The sequence below is a fragment of the Pseudophryne corroboree genome, chromosome 10, assembly GCF_028390025.1.
Source record: "Pseudophryne corroboree isolate aPseCor3 chromosome 10, aPseCor3.hap2, whole genome shotgun sequence".
Lineage (NCBI taxonomy): Eukaryota > Metazoa > Chordata > Amphibia > Anura > Myobatrachidae > Pseudophryne > Pseudophryne corroboree.
The window spans coordinates 110,774,115-110,800,740 of NC_086453.1; the positions used below are offsets into that span (position 1 = coordinate 110,774,115).

Here is a 26,626-nt window from a genome sequence, read left to right on the forward strand (position 1 = left end):
TTTTTTTTTTCATTCTTTATACCGTCATAGTGTCATCCTAATTGTTACGAGTATACTACTATCTCTTTATCAACCAGTGTACAGTGCGGTAGTTCACGGCTGTGGCTACCTCTGTGTCGGCAGTCGGCAGGCAGTCCGTCCATCCATAATTGTATTATTATTATAATATATACCACCTAACCGTGGTTTTTTTTTCATTCTTTATACCGTCGTCATAGTGTCATACTAGTTGTTACGAGTATACTACTATCTCTTTATCAACCAGTGTACAGTGCGGTAGTTCACGGCTGTGGCTACCTCTGTGTCGGCAGTCGGCAGGCAGTCCGTCCATCCATAATTGTATTATTATTATAATATATACCACCTAACCGTGGTTTTTTTTTCATTCTTTATACCGTCGTCATAGTGTCATACTAGTTGTTACGAGTATACTACTATCTCTTTATCAACCAGTGTACAGTGCGGTAGTTCACGGCTGTGGCTACCTCTGTGTCGGCAGTCGGCAGGCAGTCCGTCCATCCATAATTGTATTATTATTATAATATATACCACCTAACCGTGGTTTTTTTTCCATTCTTTATACCGTCGTCATAGTGTCATACTAGTTGTTACGAGTATACTACTATCTCTTTATCAACCAGTGTACAGTGCGGTAGTTCACGGCTGTGGCTACCTCTGTGTCGGCAGTCGGCAGGCAGTCCGTCCATCCATAATTGTATTATTATTATAATATATACCACCTAACCGTGGTTTTTTTATACCACCTAACCGTGGCAGTCCGTCCATAATTGTATACTAGTATCCAATCCATCCATCTCCATTGTTTACCTGAGGTGCCTTTTAGTTCTGCCTATAAAATATGGAGAACAAAAAAGTTGAGGTTCCAAAATTAGGGAAAGATCAAGATCCACTTCCACCTCGTGCTGAAGCTGCTGCCACTAGTCATGGCCGAGACGATGAAATGCCAGCAACGTCGTCTGCCAAGGCCGATGCCCAATGTCATAGTACAGAGCATGTCAAATCCAAAACACCAAATATCAGAAAAAAAAGGACTCCAAAACCTAAAATAAAATTGTCGGAGGAGAAGCGTAAACTTGCCAATATGCCATTTACCACACGGAGTGGCAAGGAACGGCTGAGGCCCTGGCCTATGTTCATGGCTAGTGGTTCAGCTTCACATGAGGATGGAAGCACTCAGCCTCTCGCTAGAAAACTGAAAAGACTCAAGCTGGCAAAAGCACCGCAAAGAACTGTGCGTTCTTTGAAATCCCAAATCCACAAGGAGAGTCCAATTGTGTCGTTTGCGATGCCTGACCTTCCCAACACTGGACGTGAAGAGCATGCGCCTTCCACTATTTGCATGCCCCCTGCAAGTGCTGGAAGGAGCACCCGCAGTCCAGTTCCTGATAGTCAGATTGAAGATGTCAGTGTTGAAGTACACCAGGATGAGGAGGATATGGGTGTTGCTGGCGCTGGGGAGGAAATTGACCAGGAGGATTCTGATGGTGAGGTGGTTTGTTTAAGTCAGGCACCCGGGGAGACACCTGTTGTCCGTGGGAGGAATATGGCCGTTGACATGCCAGGTGAAAATACCAAAAAAATCAGCTCTTCGGTGTGGAGGTATTTCACCAGAAATGCGGACAACAGGTGTCAAGCCGTGTGTTCCCTTTGTCAAGCTGTAATAAGTAGGGGTAAGGACGTTAACCACCTCGGAACATCCTCCCTTATACGTCACCTGCAGCGCATTCATAATAAGTCAGTGACAAGTTCAAAAACTTTGGGTGACAGCGGAAGCAGTCCACTGACCAGTAAATCCCTTCCTCTTGTAACCAAGCTCACGCAAACCACCCCACCAACTCCCTCAGTGTCAATTTCCTCCTTCCCCAGGAATGCCAATAGTCCTGCAGGCCATGTCACTGGCAAGTCTGACGAGTCCTTTCCTGCCTGGGATTCCTCCGATGCATCCTTGCGTGTAACGCCTACTGCTGCTGGCGCTGCTGTTGTTGCCGCTGGGAGTCGATGGTCATCCCAGAGGGGAAGTCGTAAGCCCACTTGTACTACTTCCAGTAAGCAATTGACTGTTCAACAGTCCTTTGCGAGGAAGATGAAATATCACAGCAGTCATCCTACTGCAAAGCGGATAACTGAGTCCTTGACAACTATGTTGGTGTTAGACGTGCGTCCGGTATCCGCCGTTAGTTCACAGGGAACTAGACAATTTATTGAGGCAGTGTGCCCCCGTTACCAAATACCATCTAGGTTCCACTTCTCTAGGCAGGCGATACCGAGAATGTACACGGACGTCAGAAAAAGACTCACCAGTCTCCTAAAAAATGCAGTTGTACCCAATGTCCACTTAACCACGGACATGTGGACAAGTGGAGCAGGGCAGGGTCAGGACTATATGACTGTGACAGCCCACTGGGTAGATGTATGGACTCCCGCCGCAAGAACAGCAGCGGCGGCACCAGTAGCAGCATCTCGCAAACGCCAACTCTTTCCTAGGCAGGCTACGCTTTGTATCACCGCTTTCCAGAATACGCACACAGCTGAAAACCTCTTACGGCAACTGAGGAAGATCATCGCGGAATGGCTTACCCCAATTGGACTCTCCTGTGGATTTGTGGCATCGGACAACGCCAGCAATATTGTGTGTGCATTAAATATGGGCAAATTCCAGCACGTCCCATGTTTTGCACATACCTTGAATTTGGTGGTGCAGAATTTTTTAAAAAACGACAGGGGCGTGCAAGAGATGCTGTCGGTGGCCAGAAAAATTGCGGGACACTTTCGGCGTACAGGCACCACGTACAGAAGACTGGAGCACCACCAAAAACTACTGAACCTGCCCTGCCATCATCTGAAGCAAGAAGTGGTAACGAGGTGGAATTCAACCCTCTATATGCTTCAGAGGTTGGAGGAGCAGCAAAAGGCCATTCAAGCCTATACAATTGAGCACGATATAGGAGATGGAATGCACCTGTCTCAAGTGCAGTGGAGAATGATTTCAACGTTGTGCAAGGTTCTGATGCCCTTTGAACTTGCCACACGTGAAGTCAGTTCAGACACTGCCAGCCTGAGTCAGGTCATTCCCCTCATCAGGCTTTTGCAGAAGAAGCTGGAGGCATTGAAGAAGGAGCTAACACGGAGCGATTCCGCTAGGCATGTGGGACTTGTGGATGCAGCCCTTAATTCGCTTAACAAGGATTCACGGGTGGTCAATCTGTTGAAATCAGAGCACTACATTTTGGCCACCGTGCTCGATCCTAGATTTAAAGCCTACCTTGGATCTCTCTTTCCGGCAGACACAGGTCTGCTGGGGTTGAAAGACCTGCTGGTGACAAAATTGTCAAGTCAAGCGGAACGCGACCTGTCAACATCTCCTCCTTCACATTCTCCCGCAACTGGGGGTGCGAGGAAAAGGCTCAGAATTCCGAGCCCACCCGCTGGCGGTGATGCAGGGCAGTCTGGAGCGACTGCTGATGCTGACATCTGGTCCGGACTGAAGGACCTGACAACGATTACGGACATGTCGTCTACTGTCACTGCATATGATTCTCTCAACATTGATAGAATGGTGGAGGATTATATGAGTGACCGCATCCAAGTAGGCACGTCACACAGTCCGTACTTATACTGGCAGGAAAAAGAGGCAATTTGGAGGCCCTTGCACAAACTGGCTTTATTCTACCTAAGTTGCCCTCCCACAAGTGTGTACTCCGAAAGAGTGTTTAGTGCCGCCGCTCACCTTGTCAGCAATCGGCGTACGAGGTTACATCCAGAAAATGTGGAGAAGATGATGTTCATTAAAATGAATTATAATCAATTCCTCCGCGGAGACATTGACCAGCAGCAATTGCCTCCACAAAGTACACAGGGAGCTGAGATGGTGGATTCCAGTGGGGACGAATTGATAATCTGTGAGGAGGGGGATGTACACGGTGATATATCGGAGGGTGAAGATGAGGTGGACATCTTGCCTCTGTAGAGCCAGTTTGTGCAAGGAGAGATTAATTGCTTCTTTTTTGGGGGGGGTCCAAACCAACCCGTCATATCAGTCACAGTCGTGTGGCAGACCCTGTCACTGAAATGATGGGTTGGTTAAAGTGTGCATGTCCTGTTTTGTTTATACAACATAAGGGTGGGTGGGAGGGCCCAAGGATAATTCCATCTTGCACCTCTTTTTTCTTTTCTTTTTCTTTGCATCATGTGCTGATTGGGGAGGGTTTTTTGGAAGGGACATCCTGCGTGACACTGCAGTGCCACTCCTAGATGGGCCCGGTGTTTGTGTCGGCCACTAGGGTCGCTAATCTTACTCACACAGTCAGCTACCTCATTGCGCCTCTTTTTTTCTTTGCGTCATGTGCTGTTTGGGGAGGGTTTTTTGGAAGGGACATCCTGCGTGACACTGCAGTGCCACTCCTAGATGGGCCCGGTGTTTGTGTCGGCCACTAGGGTCGCTAATCTTACTCACACAGTCAGCTACCTCATTGCGCCTCTTTTTTTCTTTGCGTCATGTGCTGTTTGGGGAGGGTTTTTTGGAAGGGACATCCTGCGTGACACTGCAGTGCCACTCCTAGATGTGCCCGGTGTTTGTGTCGGCCACTAGGGTCGCTAATCTTACTCACACAGTCAGCTACCTCATTGCGCCTCTTTTTTTCTTTGCGTCATGTGCTGTTTGGGGAGGGTTTTTTGGAAGGGCCATCCTGCGTGACACTGCAGTGCCACTCCTAGATGGGCCCGGTGTTTGTGTCGGCCACTAGGGTCGCTTATCTTACTCACACAGCGACCTCGGTGCAAATTTTAGGACTAAAAATAATATTGTGAGGTGTGATGTGTTCAGAATAGGCTGAAAATGAGTGTAAATTATGTTTTTTGAGGTTAATAATACTTTGGGATCAAAATTACCCCCAAATTCTATGATTTAAGCTGTTTTTTAGGGTTTTTTGAAAAAAACACCCGAATCCAAAACACACCCGAATCCGACAAAAAAAATTCGGTGAGGTTTTGCCAAAACGCGGTCGAACCCAAAACACGGCCGCGGAACCGAACCCAAAACCAAAACACAAAACCCGAAAAATTTCCGGCGCTCATCTCTACTAACAACCTCTTATGATAGATTATATTTTATTATATTGAAATGTAATGATCGCATAGTGCATCTACACCCCCTTTGTCTGTGTACACTTCACCTCAGACAAGAATCTGGGAAGATATACAGAAAAGACCAATGCACTACCCTATACTCATCCTTAACTTTCTTTTGGTCAAAATCTCAGCACATAATCAGCTTAAATAATTTGCTTCCACACTTGCCAATACTTTATATTAGAGATGAGTGGATTGGTTTTGACTCGGTTCTTTTTTCTTACTTATTGCAAGTTCGGATCTGAAAATGTCATTTTATTGGCTATCCAAAACAAGTGAGAGACGGAAAGCCAATGAGATGATGTTTTCAGATCTGAATATAACTGAGTCAAAACCGAACCACTCATCTCTACTTTATATGACTAATGCTTGCAACTTTCTCAGACTTGGAATCTACTAAAGAGCTCTCAGTCTTCCAAGATTAAACAGAACAGAAGTATATGGTCAACACCAAGCCTGGAAAAGTAATCTCCACATCAGTGATATACTTCAAACAATAAACCCTTAAATAATAACTGTACATATATATATATATATATATATATATATATATCTTTATTTGAGGAAATAGTTTACCCAACTCTCCCTAAGAATTCCTGAGGAGCAGCTGCTCCAGGGGTGTTTCTACAGAGGAGAGGGCCCGTGTGCACCTCCGTGTACGCCCCCTCCTCTGAACGGCGCAGTAGATTCTGGCAATGTGCTGGAGTCTACTGCGCATGCGCAGGTCTCCGAAAACATGGCGCCCGCCTTGTTCCGGAGACCAATTTGGTTACAGCGCATGCGCGGTGGTCATTTTGGTGGCAATTTCCACCGCGGACGCTGCACCCGCCGCTAGACTCTGGTTAGGTAAGTATTTAAATGGGTGCAATGTGTGCGGTGTGGGCCCCCCCTGGACCCAGGGGCCCGTGAGCACCGCACACATTGAACCCATTATAGAAATGCCAATGAGCTTCTCCCGTATTGTACAGGGATCGCAAACCTCATTCTCAATACTAGTCCCAACCCAAAGACTTTATTTTATACTACTACTACTACTACTATCACAGTATATGACTAAAGAAAACATCTAACAACCCAGTTGCACACCTTCAGCTGCAAGTGACCTGCAACCCGGAGGGGATCCGGTCTCTAAGTCGACAGTAACTAGGTTGACACTATCTAGGTCGATCACTATTGGTCGACAGGGTTTCTAGGTGGACAGGGTTTCTAGGTCGACAGGTCAAAAGGTCAACATGAGTTTTTCACGATTTTTTATATTTTTTTAACCTTTTCATACTTAACGATCCACGTGGACTACGACTGAAACGGTAATCTGTCCCGAGCGAAGCGAGGCACCTTGCCCAAAGCATGGCGAGCAAAGCGAGCCATGCGAGGGGACACGGTGCACTAATTGGGGTTCCCGGTCACTTTACGAAGAAAACGACACAAAAAAACATTAAAAACTCATGTCGACCTTTTGACCCGTCGACCTATACCCTGTCAACCTAAAGACCATGTCGAACCTAGAGACCCTGTCGACTTAGTTACTGCCAACCAATAGTGGTCGACCTAGACACTGTCGATCTAGTTACTATCTACCTTCCATACCACACACACACCCGGACAGGTCCATGAACTAAGTGGAGAAAAGGGGGAAAAAAGCTAAAGGCAGAGAAAATCTCTGAACATACCGCTTTTCAGTATGTAATAGCAGGCTACAGTATCGGTGCTGCACCTGGGTCACTAGCACTGCTATAGGTACCTATGGCAGTGCTACGTGTCCAAGGTTTTACTAGTGGAGAGGTCATTTACTATAGGTTGTCTTCTCCAGTGCTGGTTTCACCACCTGTGCTTCTATTCACTGTAGAAGCAGGAAGTAAATAAAGGAAAATATTTCCACACTATTGTACCATATGGTATCTTGAGTGGAGTGTAAATGGGTAGGACTGCCCCTGTAAGCTGTCCTACTTAGTGCATACAAAATTGAAAACAAAATGGCATAATTTATGTATTTTTTGAATAGTATATTAAATTGCCAATCAAATGAGGGCTTATAACCAATCAATGGAAATAATAAAATTAAGAAGGGGCAACTATTACTGTTGTGCGTAGGGGCGCCATGACTCCTAAATCCGTCCCTGCCAAGGGGGTGATTTAATGTTCTCTTTCCTCAGTAGGTCTGTTATTAATAACAATTGTGGTAGTAACCTCCTGCTTTGCAGCAGTTTTACTCTACGGTAAATGCCTGGATAGTACATGAACCCATGAATCGCCGCTCGGCTCTAGAAAAACGTACCAAAACTTACAGTATTTGCAGTCAACACTGCATCAGCCCCACAGTGCTTTGCTTTTGGAGCAAAACAATCCATACAGTAGAAGTGCTGAACGTGGCTTGCAGTTACACAGTTATGATATATGTGTTTCTAAGAATTGGTGTATAACTTTTGCCTATAAATCATGTACACGTACATGTCTTGACCTGCAATACTCACTGTCTTTACTATGAAACAAAGACACAAACTCCTGGAAGTCTTCTCTGCAATCCATGAACTGAGCGACCAAGGAGAAGTGATAGAGAGACACACAAATATCTTTAGGATTTCGCACTGTGTAAATCACCTGAAGGAACAAGATGAGAAAATAATCTTAATTTATTAAATTAGTATAAAAGCAAGAAAAGCCACTTTTGAATTGCATACATGTACTGTACCCACCACCTACATACTTAAAGGTATGCCTATTAAATGTGACATTGTCATTGGTTGTACATGGAATATTTTCTTTAATTCAGGAATACTGTAAATACTACATCTAAACCTGGCAATGTTATAGTATATTTTGCTTGTTCAGCGATAGAGATATCCTTCTATGAGGCAAAGTGAGAGTTTAAGCACATATTGCACAGTTATAGAGGTAGCAGAGACTAGGTAGTCAACGTCTATTCTGGCCACACGTCTGCTCCATCTATTCCCATCCTACTGTACATAACTCTCTGGAAGTAACTATGCTGAAGCTGTATGCAGGAGGGTTCACAATGTGACACCAAACACTAGAAGTACTGAGTGCAGACACAATATTAGCAACAAATTGACAGACAGAATTGCCTGGTATATCAGTCACCACACTAATACAATACATGCAAAAGAAACAGGTACTTTGTGTGACATTATAGTATCTACGTTAAGCTGGTTGCCTACCATCTACTCATTTTCCGGTGGCCAATAATTTCATTGAGGACTGACCTGACAATTCCTGGTGACATGCCACTTCAAGGGGGCTGTGCGTATTTCAATTTGTGACACAGGTTAGCCCTTGACTGATCTACCTATAACTCCATCCTGCTTCCTGCCACTGCTGGAGTATAGTTATCATCAGGACCCTTGTTTGGTCCTTCATAGATATAGGAATTGTATTACTGTGATACTCTATTTCTGTATACACAGTGCACCTGTAAACACATTATTGCAAACAATTTATATTGCGGGATCACCAGTATCATTACCAGAAGCTATTTGCACTTGGACCAAACCTCTCATATACTGTACTCAATTGCAATCTGACTAAACAAAACAGATTTGGGAGTCTCACTATTTAAACATATTAATGAAGCTTTCCTCTACCAAAGGAAAGTAATTTTATCTCTCTATCAAAATAATTCAGTCATTTGTCATAGTGAGTCATAGTCATTTTCAGCACAATTCCTTATCTAATATATTGTATTTTCTCAGACATTGCTGATACACACTATTTATTTAGTCATCTATTGTATGTTAAACTATCTATGCTTGTCTATGCCATATATACCATTGTGTTACTCTACACTGGTATTCAAGCTTTTGTTCACTGGGATGCTCTCTGAATTGTATGACTGTTACTGTAAGGCTCTTTATATTATATAGTGGTTAGAATGATATGTGGGTGTAATGGATATGACCTCTGTAATGTACTACAGACAATAAGATGTTATCTCTATTATAAGGCTGTCACTAGGATGTTGTCTGGATTGTTTGGTTGCCTCTTGATTGATCTTTGTATTGTGTAGTGGTCACTAGGATGCTTTCTGTATTGTATGGTTTTCACTATAATTTAGGCTATAATTTACATTTGAATGCTCACTGTATTTTATATTGGTTACTGTGATGCACTCTGCATTGTATATAATTCTTTAGAATGCTCTCTGTATTGTATAATCTACTAGAATGTTTTGTGTTGCACGTATGTTAAGTATGGTCATGAAAAATTAATTGCTATATGAAATAATCATGTTTGGATGGTGAAATTTTATTGCATTTGCCTAAAACTCCTTTTCCTGTATAGTAGATGATATTACCATTGAATGTTATTCTTTTCCACTTGATTATTACAAACCTTAGCTTTTGTTTTGTAGAATGACTGTGGAAACAATTGTATAGGGAGGTGAGTTGTAATAAGTCGAGGAGATTGTAGGTTTTCAACTTGAGCTTTGGATTTACGCTGCTCGAGCCAGGGTACACGATCCCAGCTATACTGTGTTTTGATTGGTGTAGGGTCTCCATTGCTATAAATGAGGCTTAAGATGTCTTGTAACCATGTAGTGCCTGCAATTACAATAGACATTTTAAAAAACACTCATAACTGCACGTTAAACAGAAGAAGAAATGTATTTTTAAAAAACAGGGATAAATATAGATTTTAATTGATTTGCTGTTTTTATTTTGTTTTCATTCTCTGTTTGTTACCCAAATGTCCACGTTTTTCTATTGTATCCTACTTGATGTACTCTAAATTTACTTTTTCAGACAAGACAGTGTACAATTACATTAAATAATATTTATTTATATATTCACAGTGAACAAGTGCAAAGTTTTGAAATGATGCTGGTGCCTTGTATAAAATAAAATGTTTTAGAGCTTATCTGAATCTCATTGAAGAAGTTTTCACTCTTTGGTCAGTACGGGGTGTCTTCTCATGAAAGTATGCCCAATGTCCCACTGCAATTCTTTCCCTCTCACAATCAGATGCTACACCTCCCTATAAAACTTCAAATAGGCTCTCAATAGTGTTTTGTCTTGCTTTGTTCATGCTGTTTCTGCTTAAATAATAATAATAATAATAATAATAATAATAATAATAATAATAAAATAGCAAATACTGCTTAAAAACAACTATTCTTTTTATTAAATTAAAAACATGTAAATACACTTTTCTGAACAAATACTGGTACAAATGTTCTTCAATATTAATCCGGTTATTCCGCCTGTAATTCAAGAGAAACATGAATAAGGCAAACCCTGACCATGTAGCATTTGCAGCTTGCAATTAGGGAACCTTAACCATTTTTGAGTATGATTCCCCTTTTTAGTAATAAAAAGAATATACTTTTTAAGCAGCATTATGCTATTTTAAGTAGTGATGAGCGGGTTCGGTTTCTCGGAATCCGAACCCGCCGAACTTCAGCTTTTTTTACACGGGGCCGAGCAGGCTCGGATCCTCCCGCCTTGCTCGGTTAACCCGAGCGCGCCCGAACGTCATCATCCCGCTGTCGGATTCTCGCGAGGCTCGGATTCTATCGCGAGACTCGGATTCTATATAAGGAGCCGCGCGTCGCCGCCATTTTCACACGTGCATTGAGATTGATAGGGAGAGGACGTGGCTGGCGTCCTCTCCGTTTATAGAGAAGAGAGTAGAGAGTTAGAGACACTATTTACTAATTTTGGGGAGCATATTAGGACTGGAGTACTACTACTTGCTGATAGTGTGACCAGTGACCATTGACCACCAGTTTAATTAATCCGTTCTCTGCCTGAAAAAAAACGATACACAGTGTGACACAGTCACATACCATATCTGTGCTCAGCCTCAGTGTGCTGCATCATCATATGTAATACTGTATATCTGACTGTGCTGAGTGCTCACTGCTCACACAGCTTAATTGTGGGGGAGACTGGGGAGCAGTTATAGCAGGAGTACATAAATAATATATTTTAAGTACAGTGCACACTTTTGCTGCCAGAGTGCCACACTGCCAGTGTGACTGACCAGTGACCACACTGACCACCAGTATATTGTGATTGTCTGCTTAGGACGGAGTACTACTTGCTGATAGTGTGACCAGTGACCAGTGACCACCACCAGTTTAATTAATCCGTTCTCTGCCTGAAAAAAAACGATACACAGTGTGACACAGTCACATACCATATCTGTGCTCAGCCCAGTGTGCTGCATCATATGTAATACTGTATATCATTATCTGACTGTGCTGAGTGCTCACTGCTCACACAGCTTAATTGTGGGGGAGACTGGGGAGCAGTTATAGCAGGAGTACATATTTTAAGTACAGTGCACACTTTTGCTGCCAGAGTGCCACTGCCAGTGTGACTGACCAGTGACCACTGACCACCAGTATATTGTGATTGTCTGCTGACCACCAGTATATTGTGATTGTCTGCCTGAAAAAGTTAAACACTCGTCGTGTGGTGTTTTTATAAACGCATTCTGCAGACAGTGTCCAGCAGGTCCGTCATTACATAATATATACCTGTCCGGCTGCAGTACTAGTGTGATATATATATATTTTAATTTTATCTCATTATCATCCAGTCTATATTAGCAGCAGACACAGTACGGTAGTCCATGGCTGTAGCTACCTCTGTGTCGGCAGTCGCTCGTCCATCCATAATTGTATACCACCTACCCGTGGTTTTTTTTTTTTCTATCTTCTTGATACTAGTAGCTTACTTTAGGAGTCTGCAGTGCTGACAGACAGTGTCCAGCAGGTCTGTCATTACATAATATATACCTGTCCGGCTGCAGTACTAGTGTGATATATATATATATTTTAATTTTATCTCATTATCATCCAGTCTATATTAGCAGCAGACACAGTACGGTAGTCCACGGCTGTAGCTACCTCTGTGTCAGCAGTCGCTCGTCCATCCATAATTGTATACCACCTACCCGTGGTTTTTTTTTTTCTATCTTCTTGATACTAGTAGCTTACTTTAGGAGTCTGCAGTGCTGACAGACAGTGTCCAGCAGGTCCGTCATTACATAATATATACCTGTCCGGCTGCAGTACTAGTGTGATATATATATATATTTTAATTTTATCTCATTATCATCCAGTCTATATTAGCAGCAGACACAGTACGGTAGTCCACGGCTGTAGCTACCTCTGTGTCGGCAGTCGCTCGTCCATCCATAATTGTATACCACCTACCCGTGGTTTTTTTTTTTTCTATCTTCTTGATACTAGTAGCTTACTTTAGGAGTCTGCAGTGCTGACAGACAGTGTCCAGCAGGTCCGTCATTACATAATATATACCTGTCCGGCTGCAGTACTAGTGTGATATATATATATATTTTAATTTTATCTCATTATCATCCAGTCTATATTAGCAGCAGACACAGTACGGTAGTCCACGGCTGTAGCTACCTCTGTGTCGGCAGTCGCTCGTCCATCCATAATTGTATACCACCTACCCGTGTTTTTTTTTTTCTATCTTCTTGATACTAGTAGCTTACTTTAGGAGTCTGCAGTGCTGACAGACAGTGTCCAGCAGGTCCGTCATTACATAATATATACCTGTCAGGCTGCAGTACTAGTGTGATATATATATATTTTAATTTTATCTCATTATCATCCAGTCTATATTAGCAGCAGACACAGTACGGTAGTCCACGGCTGTAGCTACCTCTGTGTCGGCAGTCGCTCGTCATCCATAAGTATACTAGTATCCATCCATCTCCATTGTTTACCTGAGGTGCCTTTTAGTTGTGCCTATTAAAATATGGAGAACAAAAATGTTGAGGTTCCAAAAATAGGGAAAGATCAAGATCCACTTCTACCTCGTGCTGAAGCTGCTGCCACTAGTCATGGCCGAGACGATGAAATTCCATCAACGTCGTCTGCCAAGGCCGATGCCCAATGTCATAGTACAGAGCATGTAAAATCCAAAACACCAAATATCAGTAAAAAAAGGACTCAAAAATCTAAAATAAAATGGTCGGAGGAGAAGCGTAAACTTGCCAATATGCCATTTACCACACGGAGTGGCAAGGAACGGCTGAGGCCCTGGCCTATGTTCATGGCTAGTGGTTCAGCTTCACATGAGGATGGAAGCACTCAGCCTCTCGCTAGAAAAATGAAAAGACTCAAGCTGGCAAAAGCACAGCAAAGAACTGTGCGTTCTTCGAAATCCCAAATCCACAAGAAGAGTCCAATTGTGTCGCTTGCGATGCCTGACCTTCCCAACACTGGACGTGAAGAGCATGCGCCTTCCACCATTTGCACGCCCCCTGCAAGTGCTGGAAGGAGCACCCGCAGTCCAGTTCCTGATAGTCAGATTGAAGATGTCAGTGTTGAAGTACACCAGGATGAGGAGGATATGGGTGTTGCTGGCGCTGGGGAGGAAATTGACAAGGAGGATTCTGATGGTGAGGTGGTTTGTTTAAGTCAGGCACCCGGGGAGACACCTGTTGTCCGTGGGAGGAATATGGCCATTGACATGCCTGGTGAAAATACCAAAAAAATCAGCTCTTCGGTGTGGAAGTATTTCAACAGAAATGCGGACAACATTTGTCAAGCCGTGTGTGTTGCCTTTGTCAAGCTGTAATAAGTAGGGGTAAGGACGTTAACCACCTCGGAACATCCTCCCTTATACGTCACCTGCAGCGCATTCATAATAAGTCAGTGACAAGTTCAAAAACTTTGGGCGACAGCGGAAGCAGTCCACTGACCAGTAAATCCCTTCCTCTTGTAACCAGGCTCACGCAAACCACCCCACCAACTCCCTCAGTGTCAATTTCCTCCTTCCCCAGGAATGCCAATAGTCCTGCAGGCCATGTCACTGGCAATTCTGACGAGTCCTCTCCTGCCTGGGATTCCTCCGATGCATCCTTGCGTGTAACGCCTACTGCTGCTTGCGCTGCTGTTGTTGCTGCTGGGAGTCGATGGTCATCCCAGAGGGGAAGTTGTAAGACCACTTTTACTACTTCCACCAAGCAATTGACTGTCCAACAGTCCTTTGCGAGGAAGATGAAATATCACAGCAGTCATCCTGCTGCAAAGCGGATAACTGAGGCCTTGGCATCCTGGGTGGTGAGAAACGTGGTTCCGGTATCCATCATTACTGCAGAGCCAACTAGAGACTTGTTGGAGGTACTGTGTCCCCGGTACCAAATACCATCTAGGTTCCATTTCTCTAGGCAGGCGATGCCGAAAATGTACACAGACCTCAGAAAAAGAGTCACCAGTGTCCTAAAAAATGCAGCTGTACCCAATGTCCACTTAACCACGGACATGTGGACAAGTGGAGCAGGGCAGGGTCAGGACTATATGACTGTGACAGCCCACTGGGTAGATGTATGGACTCCCGCTGCAAGAACAGCAGCGGCGGCACCAGTAGCAGCATCTCGCAAACGCCAACTCTTTCCTAGGCAGGCTACGCTTTGTATCACCGGTTTCCAGAATACGCACACAGCTGAAAACCTCTTACGGCAACTGAGGAAGATCATCGCGGAATGGCTTACCCCAATTGGACTCTCCTGTGGATTTGTGGCATCGGACAACGCCAGCAATATTGTGTGTGCATTAAATCTGGGCAAATTCCAGTACGTCCCATGTTTTGCACATACATTGAATTTGGTGGCGTACAGGCACCACGTACAGAAGACTGGAGCAACACCAAAAACGCCTGAACCTGCCCTGCCATCATCTGAAGCAAGAAGTGGTAACGAGGTGGAATTCAACCCTCTATATGCTTCAGAGGTTGGAGGAGCAGCAAAAGGCCATTCAAGCCTATACAACTGAGCACGATATAGGAGGTGGAATGCACCTGTCTCAAGCGCAGTGGAGAATGATTTCAACGTTGTGCAAGGTTCTGCAACCTTTTGAACTTGCCACACGTGAAGTCAGTTCAGACACTGCCAGCCTGAGTCAGGTCATTCCCCTCATCAGGCTTTTGCAGAAGAAGCTGGAGACATTGAAGGAGGAGCTAACACAGAGCGATTCCGCTAGGCATGTGGGACTTGTGGATGGAGCCCTTAATTCGCTTAACAAGGATTCACGGGTGGTCAATCTGTTGAAATCAGAGCACTACATTTTGGCCCGCTGGCGGTGATGCAGGGCAGTCTGGAGCGACTGCTGATGTTGACATCTGGTCCGGACTGAAGGACCTGCCAACGATTACGGACATGTCGTCTACTGGCACTGCATATGATTCTCTCCCCATTGAAAGAATGGTGGAGGATTATATGAGTGACCGCATCCAAGTAGGCACGTCAGACAGTCCGTACTTATACTGGCAGGAAAAAGAGGCAATTTGGAGGCCCTTGCACAAACTGGCTTTATTCTACCTAAGTTGCCCTCCCACAAGTGTGTACTCCGAAAGAGTGTTTAGTGCCGCCGCTCACCTTGTCAGCAATCGGCGTACGAGGTTACTTCCAGAAAATGTGGAGAAGATGATGTTCATTAAAATGAATTATAATCAATTCCTCCGTGGAGACATTGACCAGCAGCAATTGCCTCCACAAAGTACACAGGGAGCTGAGATGGTGGATTCCAGTGGGGACGAATTGATAATCTGTGAGGAGGGGGATGTACACGGTGATATATCGGAGGATGATGATGAGGTGGACATCTTGCCTCTGTAGAGCCAGTTTGTGCAAGGAGAGATTAATTGCTTCTTTTTTGGTGGGGGTCCAACTGTCCAAACCAACCCGTCATTTCAGTCACAGTCGTGTGGCAGACCCTGTCACTGAAATGATGGATTGGTTAAAGTGTGCATGTCCTGTTTATACAACATAAGGGTGGGTGGGAGGGCCCAAGGACAATTCCATCTTGCACCTCTTTTTTCTTTAATTTTTCTTTGCGTCATGTGCTGTTTGGGGAGTATTTTTTTGAAGGGCCATCCTGCGTGACACTGCAGTGCCACTCCTAGATGGGCCAGGTGTTTGTGTCGGCCACTAGGGTCGCTTATCTTACTCACACAGCTACCTCATTGCGCCTCTTTTTTTTCTTCTTTGCATCATGTGCTGTTTGGGGAGTGTTTTTTGAAGGGCCATCCTGCGTGACACTGCAGTGCCACTCCTAGATGGGCCAGGTGTTTGTGTCGGCCACTAGGGTCGCTTAGCTTACTCACACAGCTACCTCATTGCACCTCTTTTTTTCTTTGCGTCATGTGCTGTTTGGGGAGTAGTTTTTTGAAGGGCCAGCCTGCGTGACACTGCAGTGCCACTCCTAGATGGGCCAGGTGTTTGTGTCGGCCACTAGGGTCGCTTATCTTACTCACACAGCTACCTCATTGCGCCTCTTTTTTTCTTTGCGTCATGTGCTGTTTGGGGGGTGTTTTTTGGAAGGGCCATCCTGCGTGACACTGGTGTTTGTGTCGGCCACTTGGGTCGTTGAGCTTAGTCACACAGCTACCTCATTGCGCCTCTTTTTTTCTTTGCATCATGTGCTGTTTGGGGAGTGTTTTTTGGAAGGGCCATCCTGCGTGACACTGCAGTGCCACTCCTAGATGGGCCAGGTGTTTGTGTCGGCCACTTGGGTCGCTGAGCTTAGTCACACAGCTACCTCATTGCGCCTCTTTTTTTCTTTGCGTCATGTGCTGTTTGGGGAGTGTTTTTTGAAAGGGCCATCCTGCGTGACACTGCAGTGCCACTCCTAGATGGGCCAGGTGTTTGTGTCGGCCACTTGGGTCGTTGAGCTTAGTCACACAGCTACCTCATTGCGCCTCTTTTTTTCTTTGCGTCATGTGCTGTTTGGGGAGTGTTTTTTGGAAGGGCCATCCTGCGTGACACTGCAGTGCCACTCCTAGATGGGCCAGGTGTTTGTGTCGGCCACTTGGGTCGTTGAGCTTAGTCACACAGCTACCTCATTGCGCCTCTTTTTTTCTTTGCGTCATGTGCTGTTTGGGGAGTGTTTTTTGGAAGGGCCATCCTGCGTCACACTGCAGTGCCACTCCTAGATGGGCCAGGTGTTTGTGTCGGCCACTTGGGTCGTTGAGCTTAGTCACACAGCTACCTCATTGCGCCTCTTTTTTTCTTTGCGTCATGTGCTGTTTGGGTAGTGTTTTTTGGAAGGGCCATCCTGCGTGACACTGCAGTGCCACTCCTAGATGGGCCAGGTGTTTGTGTCGGCCACTTGGGTCGCTTAGCTTAGTCATCCAGCGACCTCGGTGCAAATTTTAGGACTAAAAATAATATTGTGAGGTATGAGGTGTTCAGAATAGACTGAAAATGAGTGGAAATTATGGTTTTTGAGGTTAATAATACTTTGGGATCAAAATGACCCCCAAATTCTATGATTTAAGCTGTTTTTTAGGGTTTTTTGAAAAAAACACCCGAATCCGAAACACACCCGAATCCGACAAAAAAAATTCGGTGAGGTTTTGCCAAAACGCGTTCGAACCCAAAACACGGCCGCGGAACCGAACCCAAAACCAAAACACAAAACCCGAAAAATTTCATGTGCACATCCCTAATTTTAAGTTGTATATCATGTTTGGAGATCACCTGAAGACACTTTAAAGATACCAGAAAGTGAAAAAAATAATTATATTATATATATATATATATATATATATATATATATATTACTCTTCTATAGCATAGGCTCTGTAATGCTAGTATAAAGATGTCAGTGTCACACGTACTGTGTCACCGACTAACTAAAATGAATAGCGGCACCTTTCTCCTAATTCTGCCACATAATACTATCTAATTTATCTAATTTAACTTGTAACAGCCTCCCTGCACCACCACAGACCAGACAGCACACAGCAGTGTGTGCCAGCTGGAGCACAATACCGCTGCTGGCAGGAAAGGGAAGGGGGGAAGCAGGGATTGGCAGCGGACCCAGGTATTTAGTACCCACTCCACCCCCTCTCGGTGGCTGTGTGTGTGGCATACCCTCCCCCTCCTCTCAGGCGGTGTGGGGACCGATTCTGATTCTTCTGCTGGTGGCGGAGGCTGGAAAAGGGGAGACGACAGCTTCACAGCTGGGTCAGAGTTGGTCCGGCCGGATGGCCCCCTAAAACTGGGGGCCTGGGGGTACTTACCCCCTGGGGCACCCCCTTAATCTGGTTCTGATTCCATTAAATAATGTATTTTATGGATGGCCAGCAGGATATTGGTATATAAAAGACTTCGAGGCATCACATAGGCCAGCCCTCTGATGAAATTCTCTGATGAAATATGTAGGGGAGTGGCATGGGGACGCAACTGGTTTCCACCGGACTGTGCCCCACAAGCTGCTGACGTTGACTTGGGGCTTTGTTTTGGTGGTTTCCTTCCAGCACGTGCTGATGTCCAGATCATTCAGCAGACGGTAAAGCCGTATTTTCCAATGGCTATTACATTGTATCAAGTGGTATTCTAGCCCACTTGGAGGAAACTTTGGGTACGAGTATTACCTGTATAACTCGATAGGAGTAAAAAGTATTAATCTGGTGATGAATAAATTTATCTACACTATAAACGCCCTATCTGCCTTTTCTTTATATAGAAAGAGAGAGAGAGAGAGAGAGAGAGACAGAGAGAGCCAGAGGGCACTGAGGCTTCAGATACAGTTGTCCACATAGAAGTCCATCAGGACTTGATTTTAGCAATTTGCTGGACGGTACTTCACATCAAAGTATATACTGTTCACCTTTTAATTAAGGACACGATTTTCCAGTTGCAAGCTCTCAGAGTGGGTCCTACAATCTTATGTGTTTTGTCTCCAAGAGACTTCTTCAGGGGTTATGATAATAGATACATATTACAGATGTATCCACTAACATTATGGCTGTGATACGTTCACATTGCAACACACAAGTTGCAGCATATCGTGGCATACGCTATGCATACGCTCCCACAATGCATTCACTTCAGTGGTAGCCAGCATGCCCCACTGAAGTCTATATGCAGCAAAGCTGTAGCAGAACACATCTGTACATGTCTCAAAAGTTACAAGGATTATTTTACAGAAATATAAACATACACAAATATTAATATATAATAGTATAAAGGCATCTGAACAGTGTAAATCACAATTTCATATCTCTAGACTAGTACATATTTATGCACTTGTTACCTATCAAATGTCATGCACAAGATGGTTTCAGAATGGATCGAACCATTAGTACTCTTAATATGTTCAAGGAGAGGCCATAGAAATAGCTTATCTAGACTTTAGTAAAGTTTTAGACATTGTCCCATATCGCAGGCTGTTAAATAAACTTGAAAGTATGGGATTGAATACTAGATGGTTGAATGGATAAGATCTTGATGGCAGGATAGAAAACAGAGTTGTAGTAAATGTAGTAAATGCATTCACAGATGGGAAATGTAACCATTGGAGTACCCCATGGATCTGTACTTGGACCATTTTGATGAACATCATCTTTTCCACAATTTGGTGAAGTAACTGCCTATGCTGATCGCTGACAAGGTTCCCGAATGCACTAAAATCTCTTTCTAGGTACACACTGGAGGGTGAGCAACTTAAGTAAAGCACAGCCAGTTTGTGCAAGGGCCTCCAAACTGCCTTTTTTTCCTGCCAGTAGTAAAATGGATTGTCTGACATGCCTATTTGGATGCTATCACTAAAATAATCATCATCCAATCCAGAACAGATGTCAAAAGTTTTTGCTGACTGATCTACATCACCACCAGTGAGTCTCTTAGGAAAATTGCGTTTTTTCTTGCAGCCAAAGTTGCCAGGAAAAGAAGGAGGAGATGATGCCATGTCATGTCCGCTTGAGCTGACAATTTGTTCACCAACAGCTCTTTGCATCTCTTCAGATTTGTGTCCATTGGAAAGAATGACACAACGTACGACATAAACCTAGGATCAAGTATGGTCACCAAAATATAGTGATCTGATTTCAATAGATTGACCACCCTTGGGTCCTGGCGAAGCAAATGATGGTCTTGATATACAAGTCCAACATGCTTAGCGGAATAACTTTGTTTAAGCTCATCTTTCAATTTCTCTAGCTGCCTGTCCAAGAGTCTAATAAGGAGAATTACCTGACTCCAGATGACAGTGCCTGAACTAATTTCACATGTGGCAACTTTAAAGTGTTTGAGATCCTTGCACAACATGGAAAGTTTTATCCACTGCACTTGAGTAAGGTGCATTACCCCTCCTTTTCCTATGTCATAAGTAGTTGTGTTGCCTTGGATGGCCTTTTATTGCTCCTCCATCTTCTGAAGCATAAAAAGGTTAAATTTCACCTAGTTACTGTTACGCACACCAGTGCTAACAGGAGTATACCGGTGTATCAACAGAGAGGGAAGCGAAGCAAACGAACTCACAGACAGTATAACATAACATACACAGGAGGTGATGGAATAACTAATAAACACAAAGTGAACGGAGAAGCCCAAAGGCTCAGGAATTGGGTGTCTCCCTAGTGTCAGGAATGCTCAGATGGAATAGAGCGGACAATGAAGCGATGTGTAGTGATTTCACATGTGGAGCACCTGAAATGATGTTGCTAAGAGCAACAGAAAAAACCCCAAAGGGTTACCAACGGGTGTGGGAATAAACTCCTTGGTCAGAGATAGAAATATAGACACAAGGAGAGTATCCACAATCCTAACCCCCACTTGCAGGGCACAGGTTCAGCTTACTGCCACTAAACTGACACCTGGACGCCCTGCACAGTGAGGGAGGATTAAGCAAGCAGGTCTGAGAGTACAGCCGCAAACCTGCTGGGTTCACAGAATAGCAAAAGAACCCCAGCAGGTCAAAAACTGACTCCAGTCTTACTGCTAGGTCCGGATTGGCAGAATGAAGTACCGAATCCCAAGGCCTATTCGCAGTAAGCAACAAGTAAATACAAAGTCACACAGTACTAGCTAACTCTCTGGAACTGACTAACAAACAAAGATTCAGCAGCATTTGCCTAGCCTGAGAGGATGGTTTATATAGCAGGTGCTGTCCATGCCCCACTCAGACCTCACAGACTGTGAGCACAAAACCAGCGCCGGATTCCCTGACGTGCACAGAGCCTGTAACCACTACACAGTAAAAACCCGGACCGGAGTATCAGCTGCGCTCAGGTTACTTCGCTAACACTTGCCTCCCGGTTGCCATGGCGACGTGGCAGCACACAGCAGGAGATCCTAACAGTACCCCCCCTCTGACGAGGGGTCAAAGAACCCCTACCACCGGGTTTATCGGGGAACTGCGAGAAGAAAGAGTGCATCAGTCTGGGGGTATGAAGATCACAACTGCGCACCCACGACCGCTCCTCCGGGCCATACCCCTTCCTGTGCACCAAAAATGACAGCCGACCCCGAACCATCTTGGAGTCAAGAACCCTTTCAACCACAAACTCCCTCTGACCCCGTATCAGAAGAGGAGAAGGTCTTCCACTGGAAGAAGGATTACTAACCGCCAGTTTTAAAAGGGAACAATGAAATGTTTTATTGATACCCAATGAACGGGGCAGATCTAACTGAAATGCCACCGGATTGATAACCCTGGTGATCTTATAAGGGCCGATGAACCGGGGGCCTAACTTATGAGATGGCTGTCTCAACTTCAAATTCTTGGTGGACAACCAGACGAAGTCTCCTAATTTGAAGCTGCAGGGTCTTCTCCGCTTATCAAAAACCCTTTTGGTCACTAATGACACAGACACAAGGGCTTTCTTCACTTTCCTCCAAATACCCCTAAGGACCGAAACAACAGAGGAACCACCAGGCGTGGAATCCAGGGGGTCAAAAGAATTGGCCTTAGGATGATGCCCATACACACAAAGGAAGGGAGAGATCCCTGCAGCAGAGTGAGCCGCGTTGTTATAGGCAAACTTCGCCATGGACAGATGAGCGACCCAGTCAGTATGACACTTGGAGACATAACACCTAAAGAACTGCTCCAAGGACTGGTTCACCCTCTCAGTCTGCCCATTAGACTGTGGATGGTAGCCTGACGACAAGCTCACAGAAATCTGGAGATCAGAACAAAATGCCCTCCAGAATTTGGCCACAAACTGGGATCCACGGTCAGAGACCACATCAAGTGGCAACCCGTGGAGGCGCACAACATGCTGCATAAATAACTCAGACAGGCGTCTGGCCGATGGAAACCCAACCAGTGGAACGAAATGCGCCATCTTCGAAAACCTGTCAACGACAACCCAAATGGCTGTCATCCCCGAGGATTTGGGCATGTCCACCACAAAATCCATGGAAATGTAGGTCCATGGCTTAGACGGAATAGAGAGTGGATGTAATGGGCCGACAGGAACCCCTCTAGGAGTTTTATTTCGGGCACAAACGTCACATGCCCGAACCCACTGATCCACATCCCTAGCCACCGAGGGCCACCACACTGCCCTAGACAGCAACTCCCGAGTTCTGGCAATACCCGGATGCCCTGCCGACCTCTTGGCATGGAATTCCAGGAACACTTGCTGTCTTAACCTAGGAGGCACAAACAAGAGACCTACCGGAAGGTCTGGAGGAGCCTGCTCCTGTGCTCTAAGGACTAATGACAAGAGGTCCTGGGTAATGCCCACTTTAATACATGATGGGGACACAATGGGCAATGGCTCCTCGGTGGTCGCTTGAACTGGAGCAAAACTCTGCGAGAGCGCATCAGCCTTGATGTTTTTTGACCCAGGGCGATATGTTATCAAAAAATTAAAGCGAGCAAAAAACAAAGCCCATCGTGCCTGCCTGGCATTGAGCCGCTTCGCTGACTCTAAATATGCCAGATTCTTATGGTCGGTGAGAATTGAGACCACAAACTTAGCCCCCTCAAGCCAGTGTCTCCACTCCCCGAGTGCATCCTTTATAGCCAACAATTCCCGGTTACCCACATCATAATTCATCTCGGCAGACAAAAATTTATGGGAAAAGTAAGCACAGGGATGAAGGCGATTATCAGACACCCCCATCTGAGAGAGCACTGCCCCAATACCTATCTCAGAGGCATCCACTTCTACCACAAAAGGACGCTCTGGATCTGGGTGTCGCAGCACCTTGGCCGAGACAAATGCCCTTTTGAGACGGGCAAAGGCCGCTTTGGCCTCACAAGACCAGTGAGCAACATCCGCCCCTTTCTTAGTGAGTGCCACCAAGGGGGCCACTATAGACGAAAATCCAGCGATAAACCGTCTATAAAAATTTGCAAAGCCCAGAAAACGCTGAAGCGCCTTCAAACTAGTGGGCTGCACCCAATCCAGGACTGCCTGTACCTTAGAACCCTCCATTTGGAAACCTTCTGAGGAAATAATATACCCTAGAAATGCGATTTGCTGGACTTCAAACTCGCACTTCTCCAGCTTCGCCCCAAGCTGGTGGTCTCTGAGTTTCTGGAGGACTAAGCGTACATGCTTCCGATGTTCCTCCAGGGAATGAGAGAAGATTAGGATGTCATCTAGATAAACAACTAAGAATCTATCCAAATATTCCCTGAGCACATCGTTCATGAATTCCTGGAAGACTGCCGGGGCATTAGAGAGCCCAAAAGGCATCACCAAATATTCATAATGCCCTGAGTGGGTATTAAAGGCAGTCTTCCATTCATCTACCTCTCTTATTCGGATTAGATTGTAAGCACCGCGTAGGTCAATCTTAGAAAAAATGGTGGCAGTACGAAGCTGGTCAAACAAAACCGAAATGAGAGGCAGTGGGTACGAGTTTTTAATCGTGATACGGTTCAATTCCCTGAAGTCGATGCAGGGTCGCAACGAACCGTCCTTTTTACCCACGAAAAAGAACCCCGACCCAACTGGGGACTGTGAGGGTCTGATAAATCCCTTAGCCAAGTTCTCCTGAATGTACTCTGCCATAGCCTGAGTCTCAGGACGTGACAGGGAGTACAACCTGCTCTTGGGAAGCTTAGCATCCGGCAACAAATCAATGGCAAAGTCATTGGGGCGATGGGGAGGCAGTACCTCCGCAACTTTTTTGGAGAACACATCCGCAAAATCTGCATAACATCCTGGCAATCCTGGCAAACTTAGCTGCGAGAGCCTGACTGGAAGGCTCAAGCAACTCCTGAAACAATCAGTACCCCAACTAAGAATCTCCCCAGAGACCCAGTTAAATTGAGGGTTATGGGCCCTTAACCAGGGAAACCTCAAAACCAATGGGGCAAAAGAACAGACAGTCACATAAAAAGACAATTTTTCAGAGTGTGTGGCTCCAATAAACAAAGGAATTTGGCTGGTGCAGGAGGTAATTTTACCCTGGGACAATGGTTCCCCGTTTAACCCACAGATCTCAATCTCTGATGCCAAAGATACTGAGGGAACAGAGTGTTCCAGGGCGAATTGACGGTCCATGAAAACCCCATCGGCCCCACTGTCAACAAATGCCTCAGTCTTGACAGTTTGACCGAGGATCTCCAAAGTCACCGGAATGAGAGAAGTCTTTTTGGGAAATTCTGACTTCTGGCCTTACAGGATATTTCCCATCACCCTCAGGCCCTGAAGTTTTCCGGTTTTTCTGGGCATGATACTACAACATGACCTTTATTCCCACAGTACAAACACAAACCCTGCTGTCTCCTCTGCGTCTTCTCACGCGAGGAGAGGCGGGTAGCCCCAAACTGCATAGGCTCCTCGGAATATTCCTCAGAGTCTGAGGTTCCCTTGGGAAAAAAGGAAACTGCGGTCTCCCTTTCAAGCCTACGCTCTCTCAGCCGTCTATCCACCCGGATGGATAACTGCATGAGCTGATCTAAGCTATCAGGCGAGGGATATTGTACCAGTTGGTCCTTTATCTGGTCAGAAAGGCCCCTTCGGTACTGGTTTCTCAGGGCTGGGTCATTCCACTGGGTATCATGAGCCAACCTCCGAAACTCCGTACTATAAACCTCAGCTGGCCGTCGCCCTTGCTTAAGAACCGTAATCTGAGCCTCGGCTGAAGCCATCTTGTCAGGGTCATCATACAAAATGCCCAGTGCCGTAAAAAAAGCATCAACACTTTTAAGCGATGGACAGTCAGGCTGTAACCCATATGCCCAGACCTGTGGGTCTCCTTGTAGCAAGGAAATCACCATGCCCACCCGCTGAATCTCTGACCCAGAAGACTGGGGCCTTAGCCTGAAATATAGCTTAAAGCTCTCCTTGAAACAAAAGAACTGCGAGCGATCTCCAGAAAAACGATCCGGGAGATTTATTTTCGGCTCCTTAACCCCTGAACTTGCCGCTGCTGCTGCGGGAGCTCCGCTAGCGGCCTGCGGGGTGTTCATTTTAATGGACATCTCATTAAATTGTCGAGTCAGGACCTGCACCTGATCGACCACCTGTTGCAAAGTATTTTGAGGGGTATGCTCCATATTCCCACAAAATTTCAACAGGAGTAGGGCTGCTGAATATGTTACGCACACCAGTGCTAACAGGAGTATACCGGTGTATAAACAGAGAGGGAAGCGAAACAAACGAACTCACAGACAGTATAACATAACATACACAGGAGGTGATGGAATAACTAATAAACACAAAGTGAACGGAGAAGCCCAAAGGCTCAGGAATTGGGTGTCTCCCTAGTGTCAGGAATGCTCAGATGGAATAGAGCGGACAATGAAGCGATGTGTCGTGATTTCACATGTGGAGCACCTGAAATGATGTTGCTAAGAGCAACAGAAAAAACCCCAAAGGGTTACCAACGGGTGTGGGAATAAACTCCTTGGTCAGAGATAGAAATATAGACACAAGGAGAGTATCCACAATCCTAACCCCCACTTGCAGGGCACAGGTTCAGCTTACTGCTACTAAACTGACACCTGGACGCCCTGCACAGTGAGGGAGGATTAAGCAAGCAGGTCTGAGAGTACAGCCGCAAACCTGCTGGGTTCACAGAATAGCAAAAGAACCCCAGCAGGTCAAACAACTGACTCCAGTCTTACTGCTAGGTCCGGATTGGCAGAATGAAGTACCGAATCCCAAGGCCTATTCGCAGTAAGCAACAAGTAAATACAAAGTCACACAGTACTAGCTAACTCTCTGGAACTGACTAACAAACAAAGATTCAGCAGCATTTGCCTAGCCTGAGAGGATGGTTTATAAAGCAGGTGCTGTCCACGCCCCACTCAGACCTCACAGACTGTGAGCACAAAACCAGCGCCGGATTCCCTGACGTGCACAGAGCCTGTAACCACTACACAGTAAAAACCCGGACCGGAGTATCAGCTGCGCTCAGGTTACTTCGCTAACACTTGCCTCCCGGTTGCCATGGCGACGTGGCAGCACAGAGCAGGAGATCCTAACAGTTAATACCTCTTGCTTTAGCTGATGGCAGGTCAAATTAAACAGTACTTGCAGGTGCTGCAAACTTTGACATGCACTTGCTGAATGACAAAATGTCCTGAAATTTTTCAAGCTGGAAATAGGGTAGAAATAATTCCACAAATAGGAAGTGGCGTATTTGTCTTTTTCCCCGACATGACAATGGGCTTCTTCATATCATTGACAACAACTGTTTTCACTGTTGCCTGATTTACACAAACATCCTCAGCATCAACATCCTCATCATCATCATTATCATTATCATCATCATCATCATCATCAAA

At 45.3% G+C, this 26,626-nt stretch overlaps 1 protein-coding gene across 1 annotated transcript in view; it reads right to left on the reverse strand.

Annotated features, from left to right (window-relative positions):
• The window catches only part of LOC134966180 (3-beta-hydroxysteroid sulfotransferase-like), an 80,823-nt gene that overhangs the window by 18,225 nt on the left and 35,972 nt on the right, over window positions 1-26,626 (reverse strand). The window contains exons 3-4 of the mRNA XM_063942737.1: window positions 9,496-9,704; window positions 7,620-7,746 (exon numbers count right to left, since the gene is read on the reverse strand). Of these exons, the coding sequence (XP_063798807.1) occupies window positions 7,620-7,746; window positions 9,496-9,704 (336 nt within the window). The remainder of the gene's footprint in view (window positions 1-7,619; window positions 7,747-9,495; window positions 9,705-26,626) is intronic.